This window comes from Dromiciops gliroides, chromosome 2 (assembly GCF_019393635.1).
Source record: "Dromiciops gliroides isolate mDroGli1 chromosome 2, mDroGli1.pri, whole genome shotgun sequence".
Classification (NCBI taxonomy): Eukaryota; Metazoa; Chordata; class Mammalia; order Microbiotheria; family Microbiotheriidae; genus Dromiciops; species Dromiciops gliroides.
Window position 1 is genome coordinate 296,090,768 of NC_057862.1, and position 17,451 is coordinate 296,108,218.

The window sequence follows — 17,451 nt, forward strand, 5'->3', positions numbered from 1 at the left end:
TGGCATGGGGATAGCTTGAGTGAATGTACAAATTGTGGGAGATGACAGAGCAAGAGCAGGAAACATTTATGAAGAAAGTTAGATCAGAGCCATATTTTGGAGGGCCTTAAAAAGGCAGGCTGAGGAAAACTTCTAGTCTTTTTCCAATAGGCTATTGTCAAGAAATGGTTTTGAGCACAAGAGTGACATGGTAAGGCCAGTGTATTAAGATCATATTGAGAAACATGAGAAGGATGTTCTAGGGAAGGGGGCCTGGACGAGAGGAGACTCATTAGAGGGAAATTATAAAAGTTCACAGAAAAAGTCATGAAGTCCCAAATTAAAAGAAAGACTTCCTGCTGCCTTATTATTTCTGTACTATGTACATTTATTTTCTTCTTGGCAGATTTGTTTTTCCTAAATCCCCAAGTGATTCTATATGGGTTGGTATCCTATGTCTTTATTCTCATTACTAGTATGGTAGAAGAAACCCTAGATTTTAAGTTAAAGGGCATGGATTTGAATCCCAACTCTATAACTTGCTCCCTGAAGGACTTTGGGCAAGTCACTTAACCAGGGTCTTAGTTTTACTCTATATAAAATGAGGGGTTTGGATTATGTAACGATTGGAATGACGCCACCTGCTGGAGACTTACTGTAGGAAAGTTCCGCCATGAGGAAAAGACATCTGAAGGCATGTGGCTTTTCTTTGGCATCAGGAAGTGACGTTTGCTTGTGGGAGGAAGAAGGGGTGAGGCTGGCTCTCTCGCTCTCTTTTGCTAGGACTCTCGTGGAGAGCGGAGCAGGAGAACTGTAGCTCCCTGAGATAGATAGATGAATCTAGGCCTTTCTCTCTCTCTCTTCACCAAATTCTTATTCTTCTCTTAATAAATGCTTAAAAGTCTAAACTCTTGCTAAAGCTTATAATTTATTGGCGACCACTCATAAGATATTTTAGACAGACTAGCTAGAATTTTTGCCCCTTACAATTAGATAACTTCCAAGGTCCCTTACAGATCTAAATTCCATTGTCCTATACTTGAGAGGCAATAGGGATAGTATAAGTTAGAAAGAGAGGGGCAGAGAAGAGGAGAGGAGAGGAGGGAGGATAAGAGGGCAAGGAGTACTAGATGAGGTGTTAGAAAACCCAGGTCCAAATCTTGATTTTGCTACTTAATACATGTGACTGTGGGCAAATCACTTAGAATCACAGAATGTCAAAGCTAGAAGACACCTCAGAAGGCATCTAGTCAGAACCATAAATCCCTTCAGCAACATCTCCAAGTTAGTCATTGAGAGTCTACTTGAAGACTTCCATTTGGATGGAACACAACACCTGATGTAGTTTACTCAACTTATTTCATCTGTCTGAGCCTTGGTTTCCTTATCCAAAAAAACAAAAGGAAAGTGACCCTTCCCTTTTAGCCCCATAGGGCTGGTGTGCAGCTAACGTCCTCAGGTTTAATGATGATCTAGGCTAGTCTCCTTATTTTTAAAAAACTTAAGTCTTTATTATCTTTTTTCTTTGGTATTAACTTTGAGGATATGGGGTTTAAAATTATTTTTTATATATTTTGTTTTATATCACCTTTATTTTTAAATATATCCCTCCACCTACCCCACCCCCAAATCCATTGGGTCATTCCTTGTAACAGATTAAAAAAGAAACAAATAATTCAGTAAAATCAGCCAATCAATGCATCAACCATTTCTGACATCATATATGATATTCCCCAATAAATCAATAAATAAGCAACTAGCTTAATACCCAAGCCCTGTACTATGGACTAGAGGCACAAAAATAAAGAATGAAACAATCAATACTTTCACGAAGTGTACATCCAAATGGGTAGTTAGTTAATACCCACAGTTTCCCACATCTGCAAAAAAGAGAGGGAGGTATATTTTCTCAACCCTTCTCTGAAGCCAGTCTTCAACTACCTCATATTATAAGTAAGGAAAATAAGATACTGAGATGTGAAATGATTTATCTACATTCAGACAAATAATTAATTAAATAATAGCAATTTAAGTTCACATAAGTAATAAATAGCAGAGTCAGGACTAGAACCCAGGTCCCCTAACTCCAAAATCCGAGGCTCTACCCATGACACCACTTCGATTGCAAGCATTTCCTTTCCTGTCTCATCTGTTGACAAAAGCACTCCTATAATTAATAATAATAGCCCTAAGTCCCATTTCCATCATTCACAGAAGACTTTATGTACAACAACCTTTTCAGACAGGTAGTATAATGATGAAGAACTCTATTTTACAAATTAAGGAACTGAAGTCCAAAATGTGCTCTGTCACGTTTTGTCACAAAATAACAACCCTCTCTTCCTACCTGCACATCTTGGTTCCCTCTACCAGAAAAGCCTTCCTCCTTAGCTAAGCAATCCTATTCGTGTACCTCTCACATGAGCAAAGAATTCTTGAGAACAAGGAAGATCCCACTTTTCCCCTTTCTTTTCCCTCAGCCCCAAGGACAGTGGCTAATATATCAGGTGCCACAATAACTGGTTGTTAACTGAAATGACTTGTCCAAGATATATGGCTAGTAAATGGCAGGGCTGGAATTCAACCCATATCTTCTGATTCTAAGCCCAGTATTCTTTAATAAGTACCAATAAATACTTACTCATTAATCATTCATAAAGAAAAAAAACTCACAATACTCCAACAGTCCCATGAGACAACCACATTGCTCCACTGTCCCCATAGGCTTGATCATCTTCTTTAAAAACATACACACACACAAGCCTCCCTTTACTGCCAGACTTTAATCTTCCCACTCCAGTCACACGTTGCTAGAACAGAGGGAAGAACTGGGTGAAATGTTGCACCAACACATGCGTGACTATGTGCAGAAAAAGTGCAAATGATCCTTGAGTTATGATAATTGTAGAAAAAGACATTGCCGTCAGCGCTGCCAGTCACTAAAACTGCCCCATCCGGAGAACATTCACAGGCCACAGCATAGCCTTCTACCTGCATGGTTGGGAAAGAAAGAAGAATGTGAGCTGATGAGGAATACAATGAAATATAAGGTAAGAAGCAGCATGGTCTAGTGCAAAATACATTAGTTTTATAATACTAATAACAGCTAGCATTTATATTGGGTTTTAAAGTTTGCAAAGTACATTATAAATATCATAATTTACTTTATCCTCAACAACAACTCTGGGAGAGTTAAGTGTTAATATTATCCCCATTTTATAAATGGGAAAACTGAGGTTAAGTAGCATGCCCAAGGTTAAATTGCTAGTAAGTATCTTGGGCCAGATTTGAATTCAGGTCTTCCCAACTCCAGGGTCAGTGCACAGAAAACCTGAATTCAAGTCAAATTGTCTGACTCTCACTATCTGTGTGATCTAAGATGAGTCACTTAATCTCTCTGAGCCTCAATTTCCTCATTGATAAAATGAATATTAACCTGTCATTCACAAGATAGTTGTTGTAAGGAAAGTGATTTGCAAACCTTAAAGCTCTGTACAACATGAATTAGCAGCAGCAGTAGCAGCAGGAAGACCATACAGGCAATAGCCACCATTCTGACAAATGTCATTAAAAATTACTGACACCTTTTGTCATTTTTTATATTTCCCAATGTACTCACCTCCACTGAATTCTCTCTTATAACTTGATCGATATCATTTTACAGCAACATCATTAATACATTAAATTTAAACCCCATTTAACACCTAAAAATTCCTTTGTAACTTTATTTAGCCTAATTGCCTGACATGTGAATTGTAGTTTCACTGATGGTCAAAACTAGGACTTGAGCCCCAGTGGTATTAAGTCCCCTAAGTACCAGTCTGTTTACCATCCCATTTATATTATTGTTCTGTGGAATAAGCTGCCCCCTGTAACACTGTATTTACTTGAGATATGCCTGACAGGTAGACACCATGTCTTGGTGGAAAGAAGAATGAATTTTGAGTCAGATGACCTAGACTTAAGGTCTGGCTCTGCCACCTATTGTCTCGTATGACCCTGGATAAGACCTCCATAAAAACTGAAGTTTCATGATCTATAAAATGGGGATAGTAATATTATTAGCATCATAGAGCAGATGGGACCTTTAGAGATGATGTATCATTGAATTGGTTACTACCTTCATTGCATTATGGTCTATGAAGGATGTGCTTACCATTTCAGCCTTTCAACATTTATTTGCAATATCTTTATACCCTAATACATGGTCAATTTTCATGAAAGTTCCATGTGGTACTGAGGCATGTGTGTGTATTATTTAGCGGTCCAATTCAGAAGATGCTATATGTCTTTTTGCTCTAGTTTCTCCTGCAATTGTTCAATTCTATATTTTCCCTTTTGTTTATCTTTCAGTTAGATTAGCTTAAAACTTAGAGAGGGACATTAAAATCTCCCCTGACACTATTATTTTACTGTCTCAGTTTTCTTGTAATTCAGTATTACCTAAATCAGTCTACAGATTTGGTGTCCTACCAATTGAATTACCAAAGGATTATTTTATAGACCTAGAAAAAAATAACAACATTCATCTGGAAATTGAATCTTATGGGAAATAATGAAAAAATAATGAAAAAAAGTGGGAAGGAAGGGGACCTAGCAGCATCATATCTCAAATTACAAAGCAGTGGTCAGCTAAACTATATGATACTGATTTCAAAAAAATGGAAAAGTTGGTCAGTGGAACAGCCTAGGGACTCAAACCCCCAGAAACAATTGAACATCTTGGAATAATGTTCAATAATAAAAGCAAGTACCCCCACTTTTGTGGTAAAGATGCACTATTCAACAAAAGCTGTTGGGAAAAATGGAAAACACCCTAGCAGAAACTGGGTTTATGCCAAAATATCGTACTATATACTCCAATGAGCACTAGAGATGTACAAGGCTATAGCATTAAAGGATTAGAGAAAGACATACCCACTCACAGATATGGATGAGGAAGAGTTTTTTACAAATAAGATAAATAGATCACAGAAGAAAAAATGGATAATTTTGACTGTAAAGCTGAAGTTTTTCCACAAAGTTAATGCAGTTAGAATTAGAAAAGAAATGGTAAAAAAAAAAATCTCTGCAACAAATTTCTCTGAAAAATGTCTAATATTCTACATACACTTACACATACACATACATATGGAATTGGTACAAATATATAAAAACAAGAGTAATCTATCCCCAACAGGTAAATGCTAAAGGATATGAATTCACAAAAGAAGATAGACTATCAAAAGTCATATAAAAAAAGGGGGGGCAGCTAGGTGGCATAGTGGATAAAGCACCAGCCCTGGATTCAGGAGGACCTGAGTTCAAATTCAGCCTCAGACACCTAACACTTATTAGCCATGTGACCCTGGGCAAGTCACTTAACTGTCATTGCCCTGGAAAGAAAAACAAAAAAAATAAATAAATATATAAAAATAAATAAATGTGAAAAAATGTTCCAAATCACTAAGAGAAATGCAAACTAAAACAACTCTAAGATTTCTCCGCATCAGATTAACAAAGATGACCAAAAAAAGAAAATGACAATCATTGGAGGGAATGCAGGAAGACGGGAATATTTAGAGGAAGTTAATAAATGGTATCTCTTCTTTTATAACCTTTTATACCTTTAGAGCTCATTGTGCTATATTGTATAAGATTTTAGTATGAACCTAATTTTCAATACACTTCTGGTAGAGGTAGGAAGTAGTCTAACCATTCTAAAAAGCAATTTGGAACTCTACCCAGAGTCATTAATTCTTAACCTCAGTGATACCACTGGTATTGTAAGATTAACATGGTATTCTGAAATATTCAGAGTGCTTTATATATGGTACCCCGTATTCTCACAACTACTCTCTGTTAGATGGTTATTATTGTACCCATTGTACAGATATGGAAACTGAGGCTTACAGAGGTTAACTTATTTGTCCTGGAAACACATAAGTAGTATTTGAGGTAAGATGCAAACTCGGGTCTTCCTGACTCCAAGCACAGCATTCTCATCTACTAAGTCACCAAAGAAAGAGAGAAAGGAACCTCATGAACAAAAATGTTTGTTAACAGCAGCTTATGTTATATCAAAGGACTAGAAACAATGTGGGTATCCATCAGTTAAGAAATAACTGGACAAATTATGGCTTCTAAATATAATGGAATATTATTGTTCCAAAAGAAATAACAAAAGGAACAAATTGGGAAATCAGGAAGACTTACATGAACTGAAACAGAGCAAAGTGAGCAGAACCAAGAGAACAATTTATGCAAAGATTACAACATTGCAAAGATTTAAGAACTTGAGTCAATGTATGACCAATCAGAATTGCAAAAGCCTCATTAAATCATGCCTCCCCACTTCTTGGCAGAGATGGATGGCATAACCTGTGAGTGCTAAGTGAGATATAACCTTCTCAGACAAAATCAATGAATGAATTTCTTTTGCTTGACTATACTTAATTATTACAAGGGAAGACTTTTATTTTTGTCAAGGGAAGAGAAAGAGTTGTGAAAAGTGATAAGGCATGGTAATAGTAATACACACAAAAAAATAAAAAAGCATGTCAAAGAAATATTTAGAAAACATACAGAGGAGAGTAGAATGAGGTTCAAAGCGGGCACAGAAAGCAGGGCAGTACTGTTACTACTCTGTCAAATCTGACATATACTTTAAAAAAGAACTATACATAACAGAGTTTTAGATTGCTACAACTTACTTTTTTATGTTTTTTGTATGTGAAAATGTTCATGTTTGTTGATGTTAGTAAATTTTATAATTTTTTTAAAAGAAAATTTGAGAAAAGGAAACCCATAGAGTCAGTGACTTGCAAGCTCCGATGTAAATCATCATAGTTAGGATGAATTATGAAAATGAAGTCCTTTGGTTAAGTGGTTCTGATGGTTCACTGAGGATAATAAAGGGAGAAATGAATAAATACCTTGTGTCCTTCATAACGCTTCTTTTTATTGATCCGGTACGGCCTCAGGGCTGAAAACAATGCCATATAGTTTCCATTCGTCTGGGCCACAAAAACAGATTCTTTTGGGTGTAGAGCAAGGCTAGGACAGGTAAAGCGCTCCTGAAAATTAATAGGGAAGAGGAACAGAAAAAAAGTATTTTTATCCTGTTTGCAGATCACACCATTTAGTATAGCCCAAGGCAATGCCTTATATAACTCTCATGTATTTTCTATGGCTCCTGATTCTGCAGCTAGACGGTGAGGTTACTGAAGTTGAGGGCCAGGTAACCTTTTGTTGTCTCTATCCCATAATACTAAGCACAAAGGTAGGCAAATGGCAGATACTTAACAAATATCTCCTTAAGCAACATTGAATAAGAGCATTGACCTTGGAGTTCAAGACCCAGCTTAACCTCTTACTAGCTGAGTGACCTCAGACACTGTGACATAACCTCACTCTGACCTGGAGTTTCCTCATTTGTAGAATAAGGATAATACTTGCATAGATGACCTCAGGGTAAGAATCACTTTGTAAATCCTATGCATTATCATTATAAGTCATTAACAAAGCAGTTTACAGTTTACAGGGCTCATCCACCATCTCACTTGATAAGCATATCAAACAATGAGTATGGGATAATAAACATTATCCCCATCTTGAAGATGAAGAAACTGAGGTTCAATATGGGGAAGGACATACAACTATTAGAGGCTGATTTCAAACCCAATTCTTCTATTAGTCTATTGCTCCCTTCCCACTACAGGTCACTTCAGTGGGGTTACCATGTGGATGTCACAGAGGAGATTCACACTTCCGACTAGAGTTGTACTAGGTGACCTCTGAAACACCTGGCTGTAAGATTCTATGTTACCCAGTCTATCAGTTAGTAAACAGCAAAATAAAGATGTGAGCACACATCTCCTGATACCAAGGCCAGTCCTCTGAGAGAAATTATTATTTCTTTCTTGTATTAATAACTAATTATTGAATCAGGACCAAGGTTTTTCCCTTTTTCCAATTCCTCATCCAGAAATCAACCAGTATAGGAAATCTTTCTCAAAGGCTTACTCAGACTAAAGATCTAATCAAAGACAGTAAAACAAATTCTAAGTTTGGGCTAATGAGTACATTCCTGCTCATTGTATTTATTTTGACAGGCCCAGGAAAATGTGGATTTTCCCTTTTGTTGGAGAGAAGATATAGAAATTGCTAAGTCTCTTTGACCAAGACTTGGGTGATCTAAGTCACATACCTCAACACCCTCACTGGAATAAAGCTCACTTCTCACTATAATATTCATTTTCTTTTTTGTTTTGTTTTTGTTTGTTTGTTTGTTTGTTTTTGCAGAGCAATGAGGTTTAAGTGACTTGCCCATGGTCACACAGCTACTAAGTGTCAAGTGTCTGAGGCTGGATTTGAACTCAGGTCCTCCTGAATCCAGGGCTGGTGCTTTATCCACTGCACCAACTAGCTGCCCCCCCAATAATATTCATTTTCTTCTTACTAATTGTTAACCAATCAGAGGTGATCGCCACTTTCAGGAACACCTGCTTTTCCAAAGGCATATAAACTATGAACCCACCACCACGAAGGGTCTTTAGCATTTGAGAGTGCCGCTGACCTCTTTTATTAATAGCATGCTAACCTTATTAATGAAATAATTAAATTACCCAGAAATTATGTCTCTCCAACTTTTTAAATGTCACACCTCTTTCTAGCATACTATACTTGGTAAAGGGCTGCTTTAGCCCTATACAGTTGTAAAACTTTTTCAGGACAATGTGATTTCCTTATACGTCAGGCCTCTATGGCTACATAAGTACTTGAAGAAAGTGTGATGAATAGAAGAGATAAATTTCTCTCTGGAAATTCTAGATGAGAGGAAGAAGCAGGATACACTCATCAAGAGACTCATGCTGAGTCCTACTCCTGTACTCACTCCTATGACTTTGGGCAAATAAACTTCTGGGATAGAGTTTACTGCTTAGGAAAACAAGGACTTTAAATTAAAAAGACTAAGATTCCTTCTAGATCTGAAATTCTATTTTCTATGATCCCTTTTGACAAAGCACCTGGGTTTATATCCTGAACTTATTTACTATCCTCTGCCACTCACTCTGTATCTTACATTTGAACTCTCTGGAGCTCAACTACCACATCCAAAGGGTGAGGGGGTTGGGCTAGCTGTAAACCCACCATCCTGGCTCTGCCATGATTCTGCTTCCTTCCTGCTCTGACATTCTATGACTTTGTTAGTCAGAGTAGACAGCAATCAGCAGTATACAATTTCCCAATTGCTTGTGCTATTGGTGGAATACTTCGGAAATAAGGCTGAACGATACTGCCGTTTATAGTCACTAGACCATTGAAAACACTTTTTAAAAACCACCCTTTCCATTGTATGTCATTTCGCTGACACAAATAGAATGTCCCAAAGTCCTATATTAAATCAACACATGAGCACATCTTCATACTTCACTAGGAAGAAGTTAAAACTATAACCATGAATAAATGGACGACCAATCGCAAAATTGTATGCTCCTAGGATCAGAGATTTAAAGCAGGAAGTGACATTGGAGATCACTGAGTCTGGTCCCCTCATTTGAAAGATGAGAAAACTGAGATCTAGAGAGGAAAAATGACTTGCCAAAGGTTACACAACCAGTAAGTGTCTGAGGCAGGATTCAAAGCCAGGTTTTCTTAACTTCAAATCTAGCACTCCTATCCACTCTGTCACTGTCCTATCTACTCTGTCACACTGTTCTATCCATTCTGTCACACTGTCCTACCAACTCTGCCACCATACCATATAGTCTTCCACCATACTATCCATTCTGCCACTGTGCTATTCACTCTGCTACACTGACTTGGTTTGAGACAACTATTATTAAAAAGTATTTCCTTATCATGGAAAGACTTACAGGAACTGGAGCAGAGTAAGCAGAGCCAAGAAAACTATACACATAATGACTACAACAATACAAAACAACAGAAAAAGAATGGTGCAAATTACAAAAAACAAACTTGGCCCTAAAGAAATGTTATGGGGAAACACTTCCCCCTGTACTTTTGCACATATATATGTAAGGTTGCTATTTGTAATGTGGCTAAAATTCTAGCTAGTCTGTCTAAAAAATCTAATGAGTGGTCACCAATAAATTAGAAGCTTTAGCAAGAGTTTAGACTTTTAAGAATTTATTAAGGAGCATTAGGATCTAATGATCAGAGAGAAAGGCAAAAATCTAACTATTTTTAAGAGACCCCATCATCCGACCTGCCATAGCAAGGTCAGGAACAAAAAAAGACCCAACGCTTCCTTCCTCCTCCCAGAAGCCTCTTGTCTATACCAGAAACATCAAATGTCACTTCCTGATGCCAAGGAACTGACCTTCCAAGCCACATGGCTTGCCCTCAGACGCCTTCTCCTCGTGGTGGAGCTTTCCTACAGTAACTCTCCAGCAAGCGGTGTCACTCCAATTGTCACAGTCCCTCCCCTGTGCTTCAAGTGAAGAAACACGGTTTCCTCACATGAAGCAATAACATTACAGCTGCTTATGACTGAGTAAAGAAAAAGAAATTGAGCAATACATTGACAAAGGCTAAAGAGGGCACTCCCCTATTAGCAGGTGGACATCACAAGCAGAAAAACTAGAGGGCGCACTCCCCTTTAGTAAGTGAACATTATAAACAGTGTATACAATGTGGAAAAAAAAGAAAACAGGGAAATGTCCATTCAAGTCTTTGGAAGTCTTTTCTGATATGATTCTTGGGATGTCCTCTGGGTGTAGCTGTGGAATGGAAGTCTTTTCAGGGGTTGATGTGTGGATGCTGGTAATCAGCCAGGAAAATTTCCTACAAAATTGAGCTTACCACAACTTTAAAATAGCTTTTTTCAATAATCAAATAAAACAATGAGAGTTCTCAAAAATTTATCTAAGAGAACTAAGAATCTTAGTTGTTACACATGAAACATATAATAAAACAAAAATTGAAACAGAGGCCCTCCCTCCCTAGACAGTGTCAAAGCGCAGGTTCATGAGAGACTGCCCCTCTGGACAAAATTTCCCCTTTCTCCCTTTCCTATATTGTTATTAACACATTGTTTGTTAGCATAGGGTATTATATTCTATTATTTTTTTACTGTTTCATTAAGGAAACACTCTGTGTTCCTTGAAGAAACAAAGGGGGGAATGTGGTAAAATAATGGAATTTGGCAGACGCCTAAGGGTCTCACCTGAATGATCTAGTGTTTGGAAAACCAGCTAGGGAAGAATGGATATGGGCCATACCTGGCCTGCCATGAGTGAGTATGCTGCTGATGTCAGCAGGGGAACCACTCTCCACAGGCAGTTTGAAGGACCTCCCTTTTGGGGGAGAGAAAATGCTCACTGAGGGGAGCTCTGTCCTTTTTCCAGTTAGTGAGCTTCCAGGAATGGACAAGAGAGAGGTTTTTCCTGGCGGTTTTGTTCTGTGGGCCTTGGCTGCACAGCTCTCTCCTATAGAAGCTACAGACCCCAGGTGGTGAGTTAATAAAATGAGTCCGGCTCTTTGAATTAGCTGAGCTGGAAGCGAGTTTGGGTATTGTAGAGGCTTTTGTTAGAGTTAGGAGGATTATTCATTTTTCTTTTTTTCTATTCCCTTGTCCTTGACTTTATTAACTTCAACTTTGCTGTGTATTTTATTCCCATTAATAAAACCTGATTCATTTGTGGAAAAGAGGCTGTTAAGTTCCTTTCTTATTGGCCTGGGAGAAATAACTAAAAAGGCAGTTTGGAGAGGGTGACGTTTTGGACCTAGAGGTCCCTCATTTTCTGAACCCCAATATTACAGAGAGCTACCCAATTAATTCTCCACATATTAAATTTGGCCCCTACATATATATTTGGGGAGGAAAAGGGATAGGGAAGGTTGAGGTACATGAGTGGAGAACATTACAGATAAGATCACTTTTTAAATGTACTGATCAGTTATGCTGATTTTCTTGTCCTGTTTTTAAAAAATAATTATTTGTTATAAATTTTTAAAATAATTATTTGTTATACTTCTTTAGGAGGGGGGAAGGAAGGGCATACAGGAGATGTTAAAACAAAATATATCAATAAAAGTCTATTTTTTTCTACGTATTTACTTGAGCCATTCCTTACACCAAAAAGTCCCTCCATTTTTACCTTTTAATATCTTACCTATCTTTCAAAGTCCAACTCAAATGCCATCTTCTCCATGATGCTTTCCCTGATCGTCCCCTCCCCTGGCTTGAAGTGAGCTCTCCCTCAACTGATCTCACTGTATTTTTTTTTGCTTCTCTTATCACCTCTAATGATCATAATCTAATTTTGATTATATTTATCTAATTTCCCCAACTGGCCTGGGAGTTCCTTGAGCAAAGGAACAAATCTAATTTATCATAAAATCACAGCCCAACACTGATACAGGGCACCAAATACAATAGGGGTTTAATAAACATTTATTTTATGTATAAACTCACAGATATCAAGTTAATTGAAAAGCTCATTTCTCATTCTTACCTTGCATTCACTCATCAAACATTTGAATAGCTTCTACAGTGTACAATGTACTTTATTTAGTGCAGAGAAGGCACAAAATTTACATTAAAGGTCCCTGACCTCAAAGCCTAGTAGCAGGATATGATGCACACACAAATAACAATGACACCTAATAAATGCACATGAGGTACAAAGTGCTAATAGATGAGACATGAGAAGAAAGTCTGATACTAAATGGGAGATATGTGAATAACATTTGAATTGGGCTTCAGGGGACTAGAAAGAATTTCACAGGCAAAGAAGACTTAAGGAAGATTCCAAGTGTAAGAAACCAGGTAAAACCAGATGCAGTCAGGAGAGCCCAGGTCCTGTTTGGGAGAATCATCTCTCCAAGATGAAAAGTGCCCACGTGACTTACATGAAAGATTTGATTAGAGACCTTGGCGGCACTGTGGAAATCCCATGCAATGATGGTGCGATCAGCAGAATCACGGCTTACAGAGTCTGTGCTACTCAGGAACTCATTTCCATCACGAAGAAAGAGGATATCTAAGGTCTGCTGGACTGAAGCTTTGTAGACTTTGATTACCTGCCAAACAACACATACAAATTACATACAGGTGTCCAGAGAGAGGGGAGGACAATAGACAGAAATTACCACCCAGATGAGGGTGCATCTGTTGAGTGTGGTGGCAACTTCCCCCCACCCTCAGTATAACAGAATGTGATTCTCATGTGGCATCTTGAACGCATTCATCCTTTATCCTCCACATCCTGCCAAGATCTGTCCATTTTCCTTCTAAAATACCCCTTGTACCAGTCTCTTCTTTACTATACCCACTGTCACCATCCTGGCTCAGACCCTCATTACTTCTTATTTGGGCTTTGCCAGTTATATCTTTACAGGTGATTACTTCCATTCCATATATTCTCTAAATCTTCCTTCACATCTATACAACTTAATCTCTAATCATCTATACTGCTCAATTCCCACACTTCATAAAATATTTATGTGATTTTTATATGTTTACTCAGAAAATTTTATTTATTTAGAAATTGTATTTCCATGTGCTCAAGCATGGTATATGTTGGGTTAAATGAGATACGCTGTAAAAGTCCCTCCCAACACTGAGATTTTATGGAATATTGCTTATGATAAGCAGAATTGGATTCCATACCAGCTGGATGACAAAAAGTTGCTATTCATTAGTAGAAAAATACTTCAGTGATTTTTTTAAAGATCTCTTCCAATACTGATAATGTTTGACACATTTCTTATTTGTCCTCTTCTTTCTTTTGACACCACCACTACTCTGGCTCAAGAACTTATCATGTCACAACTAGACTATTGCAAGAGCTTTATTACTTAGTCTCCTTGCCTTGAGTCTCTTTCTCACACAGTCTATATTCCACTTAGCTACCAAAATGATCTTCCTAAATAAAGGACAGGTCATCTTCATCCCATATGATCAACTCCAGTTATTCCCTATTGCCTCCAGGATCAAATATGGAATCCTCTGTTTGGTTTGTAAAGTCCCTTCATAACCTGGCCTCTCCCTACCTTTCCAGTCTTAAACCTTACTTCTCTGTTTGTTCTCTGTGATGCAATGACATTGGTCTCCTTTCTGTTCCTCAAATCACACACAAACAGCACTCTGTCTCCCAATTCTGAGCATTTTCACTGTCTGTCCTCCATGCCTGGAACTCTCTCCCTCTTTATCTCCAACTTCTGTATTGTTTGGCTGCTTCATTTAAGTCTCAGCTACAGTCTCACTTTTCACAAGAAGTTTTTCCAAGTACTTTTTAACCTTAGTGCCTTCCCTCTGAGATTGTCTCCAATTTATCCTGAATACATCTCACTTATAAATCGTGAGCTCCTTGGGGACTGTCTTTTGCCTCTTTTGGCAGCTTAGTATATTGCCTAGCACATAGTAAACACATAATAAATGCTTATTGATTTGTTGACATTCTGTCATTCTAGAAAATGTTTTTTTTCCATATAGCAAAAAAAAAAATATAGCTATTCATTTTGTGGTAGGCAAAGAACTAGAAACAAAGTAAATGTTCATCAATGAAAGTGGCTAAATAGGGTGTAGTACACAAGGTAAATGAATATCACTGTAAAAATGATAACTATGAAGAATGCAACACATAGGAAGACTCAGATAAACTAAAGCAAAATTAAATTATGAAAACCAGGAAAATAATATTGAAAATGACTATGACAATGTAAATGTAAATAATAACAATTGAAAAACAAACAAAACTCAATGCTATGAAATTATAATGACCAAGATATTAAAGACAAGATATGAAATGCACTCCACTTTCTTTGCAGAAGTGAGAGACTATGAGAGTTAAGCATTCCACAGAATGTTGCAATTGAATGATATATTGGTTAGTTTTTCAAAATTGTTGCTATTTCTCATTTTTATTCTTTGTTATAAGGAATGGCTTTCCTGGAAGGGCAGAGAGAAGGAATAGGAAGATGGTGGGACAAGAATTTTTAAAAAGAAATGATCTTTTAGCAAATAAAGGATATTTGGTATATTGCCTTCAGAGAGCACAGATTTTTTTTAAAACATAAAAGTATTTTATTATTTTCCAGTTACACGTAAAGATAGTTTTCAATATTTGTTTTCATAAGATTTTTAGTTCCAAATTTTTCTTCCTCCCTCCCTTCCTTCCTCCCTCCTCAAGACAGAAAGCAATCAGATATAGGTTATACATGTACAATCACATCAAACATATTTCTGCATTAGTCATGTTGTGAAAGAAGAATAAGAACAAAAGCAAAAAACCTCAAAAGAGAAAAAACAAAAGTAGACACAGTATGGTTCAATCTGCATTCAGAATCCACAGTTCTTTTTTTCTGGATGTGGAGAACATTTTCCATCATGAGTTCTTTGGAATTGTTAAGAAGAGTTAAGTCCATCACAGTTGATCATCACACAATGTTGCTGTTACTGTGTACAATGTACTCCTGGTTCTGCTCACTTCACTCAGCATCAGTCCACTCAAATCTTTCCAGGATTTTCTGAAATCTGCCTGCTCATCATTTCTTACAGCACAATAGTATTCCATTACATTCATATGCCACAACTTGTTCAGCCTTTCCCCAACTGATGGGCATTCTTTCGATTTCTAGTTCTTTGCCACCAGAAAGAGAACTGCTATAAATATTTTTGTACATGTGGGTCCTTTCCCCTTTTTTATGATCTCTTTGGGATACACACCTAGTAGTGGTATTACTGGGTCAATGGGTATGCACAGTCCCATAGCCCTTTGGGCATAGTTCCAAATTGTTCTCCAGAATGGTTGGATCAGCTCACAACTCCACCAATAATGCATTAATGCTCCAATTTTTCCACAGCTTCTCCAACATTTGTTATTTTCCTTTTTTGTCATATTAACCAATCTGATAGGTGTGAGGTGGTGCCTCAGAGTTGTTTTAATTTGCATTTCTCTAATCATTAGTGATTTGGAGCATTTTTTCATGACAATACATAGCTTTGATTTCAATTGGGCAATGACTTGCATTCTTATAAATTTGATTTAGCTCCCTAAATATTTTAGAAATGAGGACTTTATCAGAAACACTGGCTGTAAAAATTGTTTCCCAGCTTTCTACTTCCCTTCTAATTTTGGCTGCATTGCTTCTGGAGAGCATAGATTTTTACAAAAGAATGAGCACCACATTTAAAATTTAATAATAATAAAAACAAGTAAACAAAAACAATTTCTGGTTTTTGTTTCTATTCCCATGTGAAATCGATAAATGGCAAATCCCACTAAGCACCAATAGGCTGCAGAACTAGCTGGGGCAAGGTTTATAACAGAACATTTGTTTGGCATTTTTTTTCTCCTCACAAGATAAAATCCCAGGCAGAGGTGTCTGCCAGCTCCCTCTTTACACAATTCTATGACTCTTCCCATTTGCTAATTTAATTTGGCTGTTAGCAAACATCCTGACAGGAAGGGCACTGGCACTGTTCTGTTAATGAGGTACTGATGGCAAACTTCTCAGGGGATGGAACCAGCAGAGTGGAGTTAAGTGCACCATGGGAATAGTAATGCTCTTTGGGGGTAGAATTATCCAGCTGGAGTTTACCATTCCTGTATCATTCTATGGAAATCAATAATATGGATATCATAAAAATTGTTTACCATTTAGCTGTTTTTACTTTAAATGTGAGATCTTTGTACAGTGACCAAGAAGGGGAATACTGCTCTGGGAGTCTTAATTTTTACATTCCTTTTGGCAGTCTGATGAAGCCTATGGACTCCTGAGAATAATGTTTTTAAATGCATAAAATAAAATGTACAGGATTGCAAAAACTAATTAGAACGAAATACCACTCTCATTTTTTAAAGACCCCTGTACTAGAGAACAAAAACACATTAATCTTAATCTCACTGTAAATGAAACCAAAATACCAAAGGAAGTTGCAACAAAATGGAAGAATGGTTCACAGGTTCTTCTTAGAAGGCAGATAAAGGAAATAGCAGAGCAGGTTTTATCATGTGTCCAAAGGCATTATTTCATAAGATACCTGATCATTCAAATTATAATGTTTACGATATACATTTTCAAAAAGACCACTATGACGATAACTGGAGATTATGTATCAGCAGTGGGTGTGCAGGATAAGAGGTAGAGAAATTCTATGAAAGCTTGGATAAGATACTCAAAATTAAATCAAAAGAGGGGCAGCTAGGTGGCACAGTGGATAAAGCACTGGCCTTAGAATCAGGAGGACTTGAGTTCAAATCTGGCCTCAGACACTTGACACTTACTAGCTGCGTGACCCTGGGCAAGTCACTTAACCCCAACTGCCTCACCAAAAAAAAAAAAAAACCCAAAAAAACAAATTATAAAAATTAAATCAAAAGATACTGTAATTCTGTTGAAAACTATCTCTACATGTAACTGTAAAATAAATACTTTTATCAGGATAAAAAACGATACTGTAATTCTTGGTTTCTTTAATGCAAAGGTGGATGCGTAACAGGAAACAAAAAAAAACTTTGG

General features: G+C 37.2%; 1 protein-coding gene across 1 annotated transcript in view; it reads right to left on the minus strand.

The window, feature by feature from the left end:
* Positions 1 to 1,498: 1,498 nt before the first annotated feature.
* Positions 1,499 to 17,451, minus strand: part of WDR25 (WD repeat domain 25) — a 252,348-nt gene continuing 236,395 nt past the window's right edge. Inside the window, exons 5-7 of the mRNA XM_043983615.1 lie at positions 12,838 to 13,008; positions 6,894 to 7,034; positions 1,499 to 2,970 (exon numbers count right to left, since the gene is read on the minus strand). Coding sequence (XP_043839550.1) covers positions 2,749 to 2,970; positions 6,894 to 7,034; positions 12,838 to 13,008 — 534 coding nt within the window. The 3' untranslated portion in view covers positions 1,499 to 2,748. The remainder of the gene's footprint in view (positions 2,971 to 6,893; positions 7,035 to 12,837; positions 13,009 to 17,451) is intronic.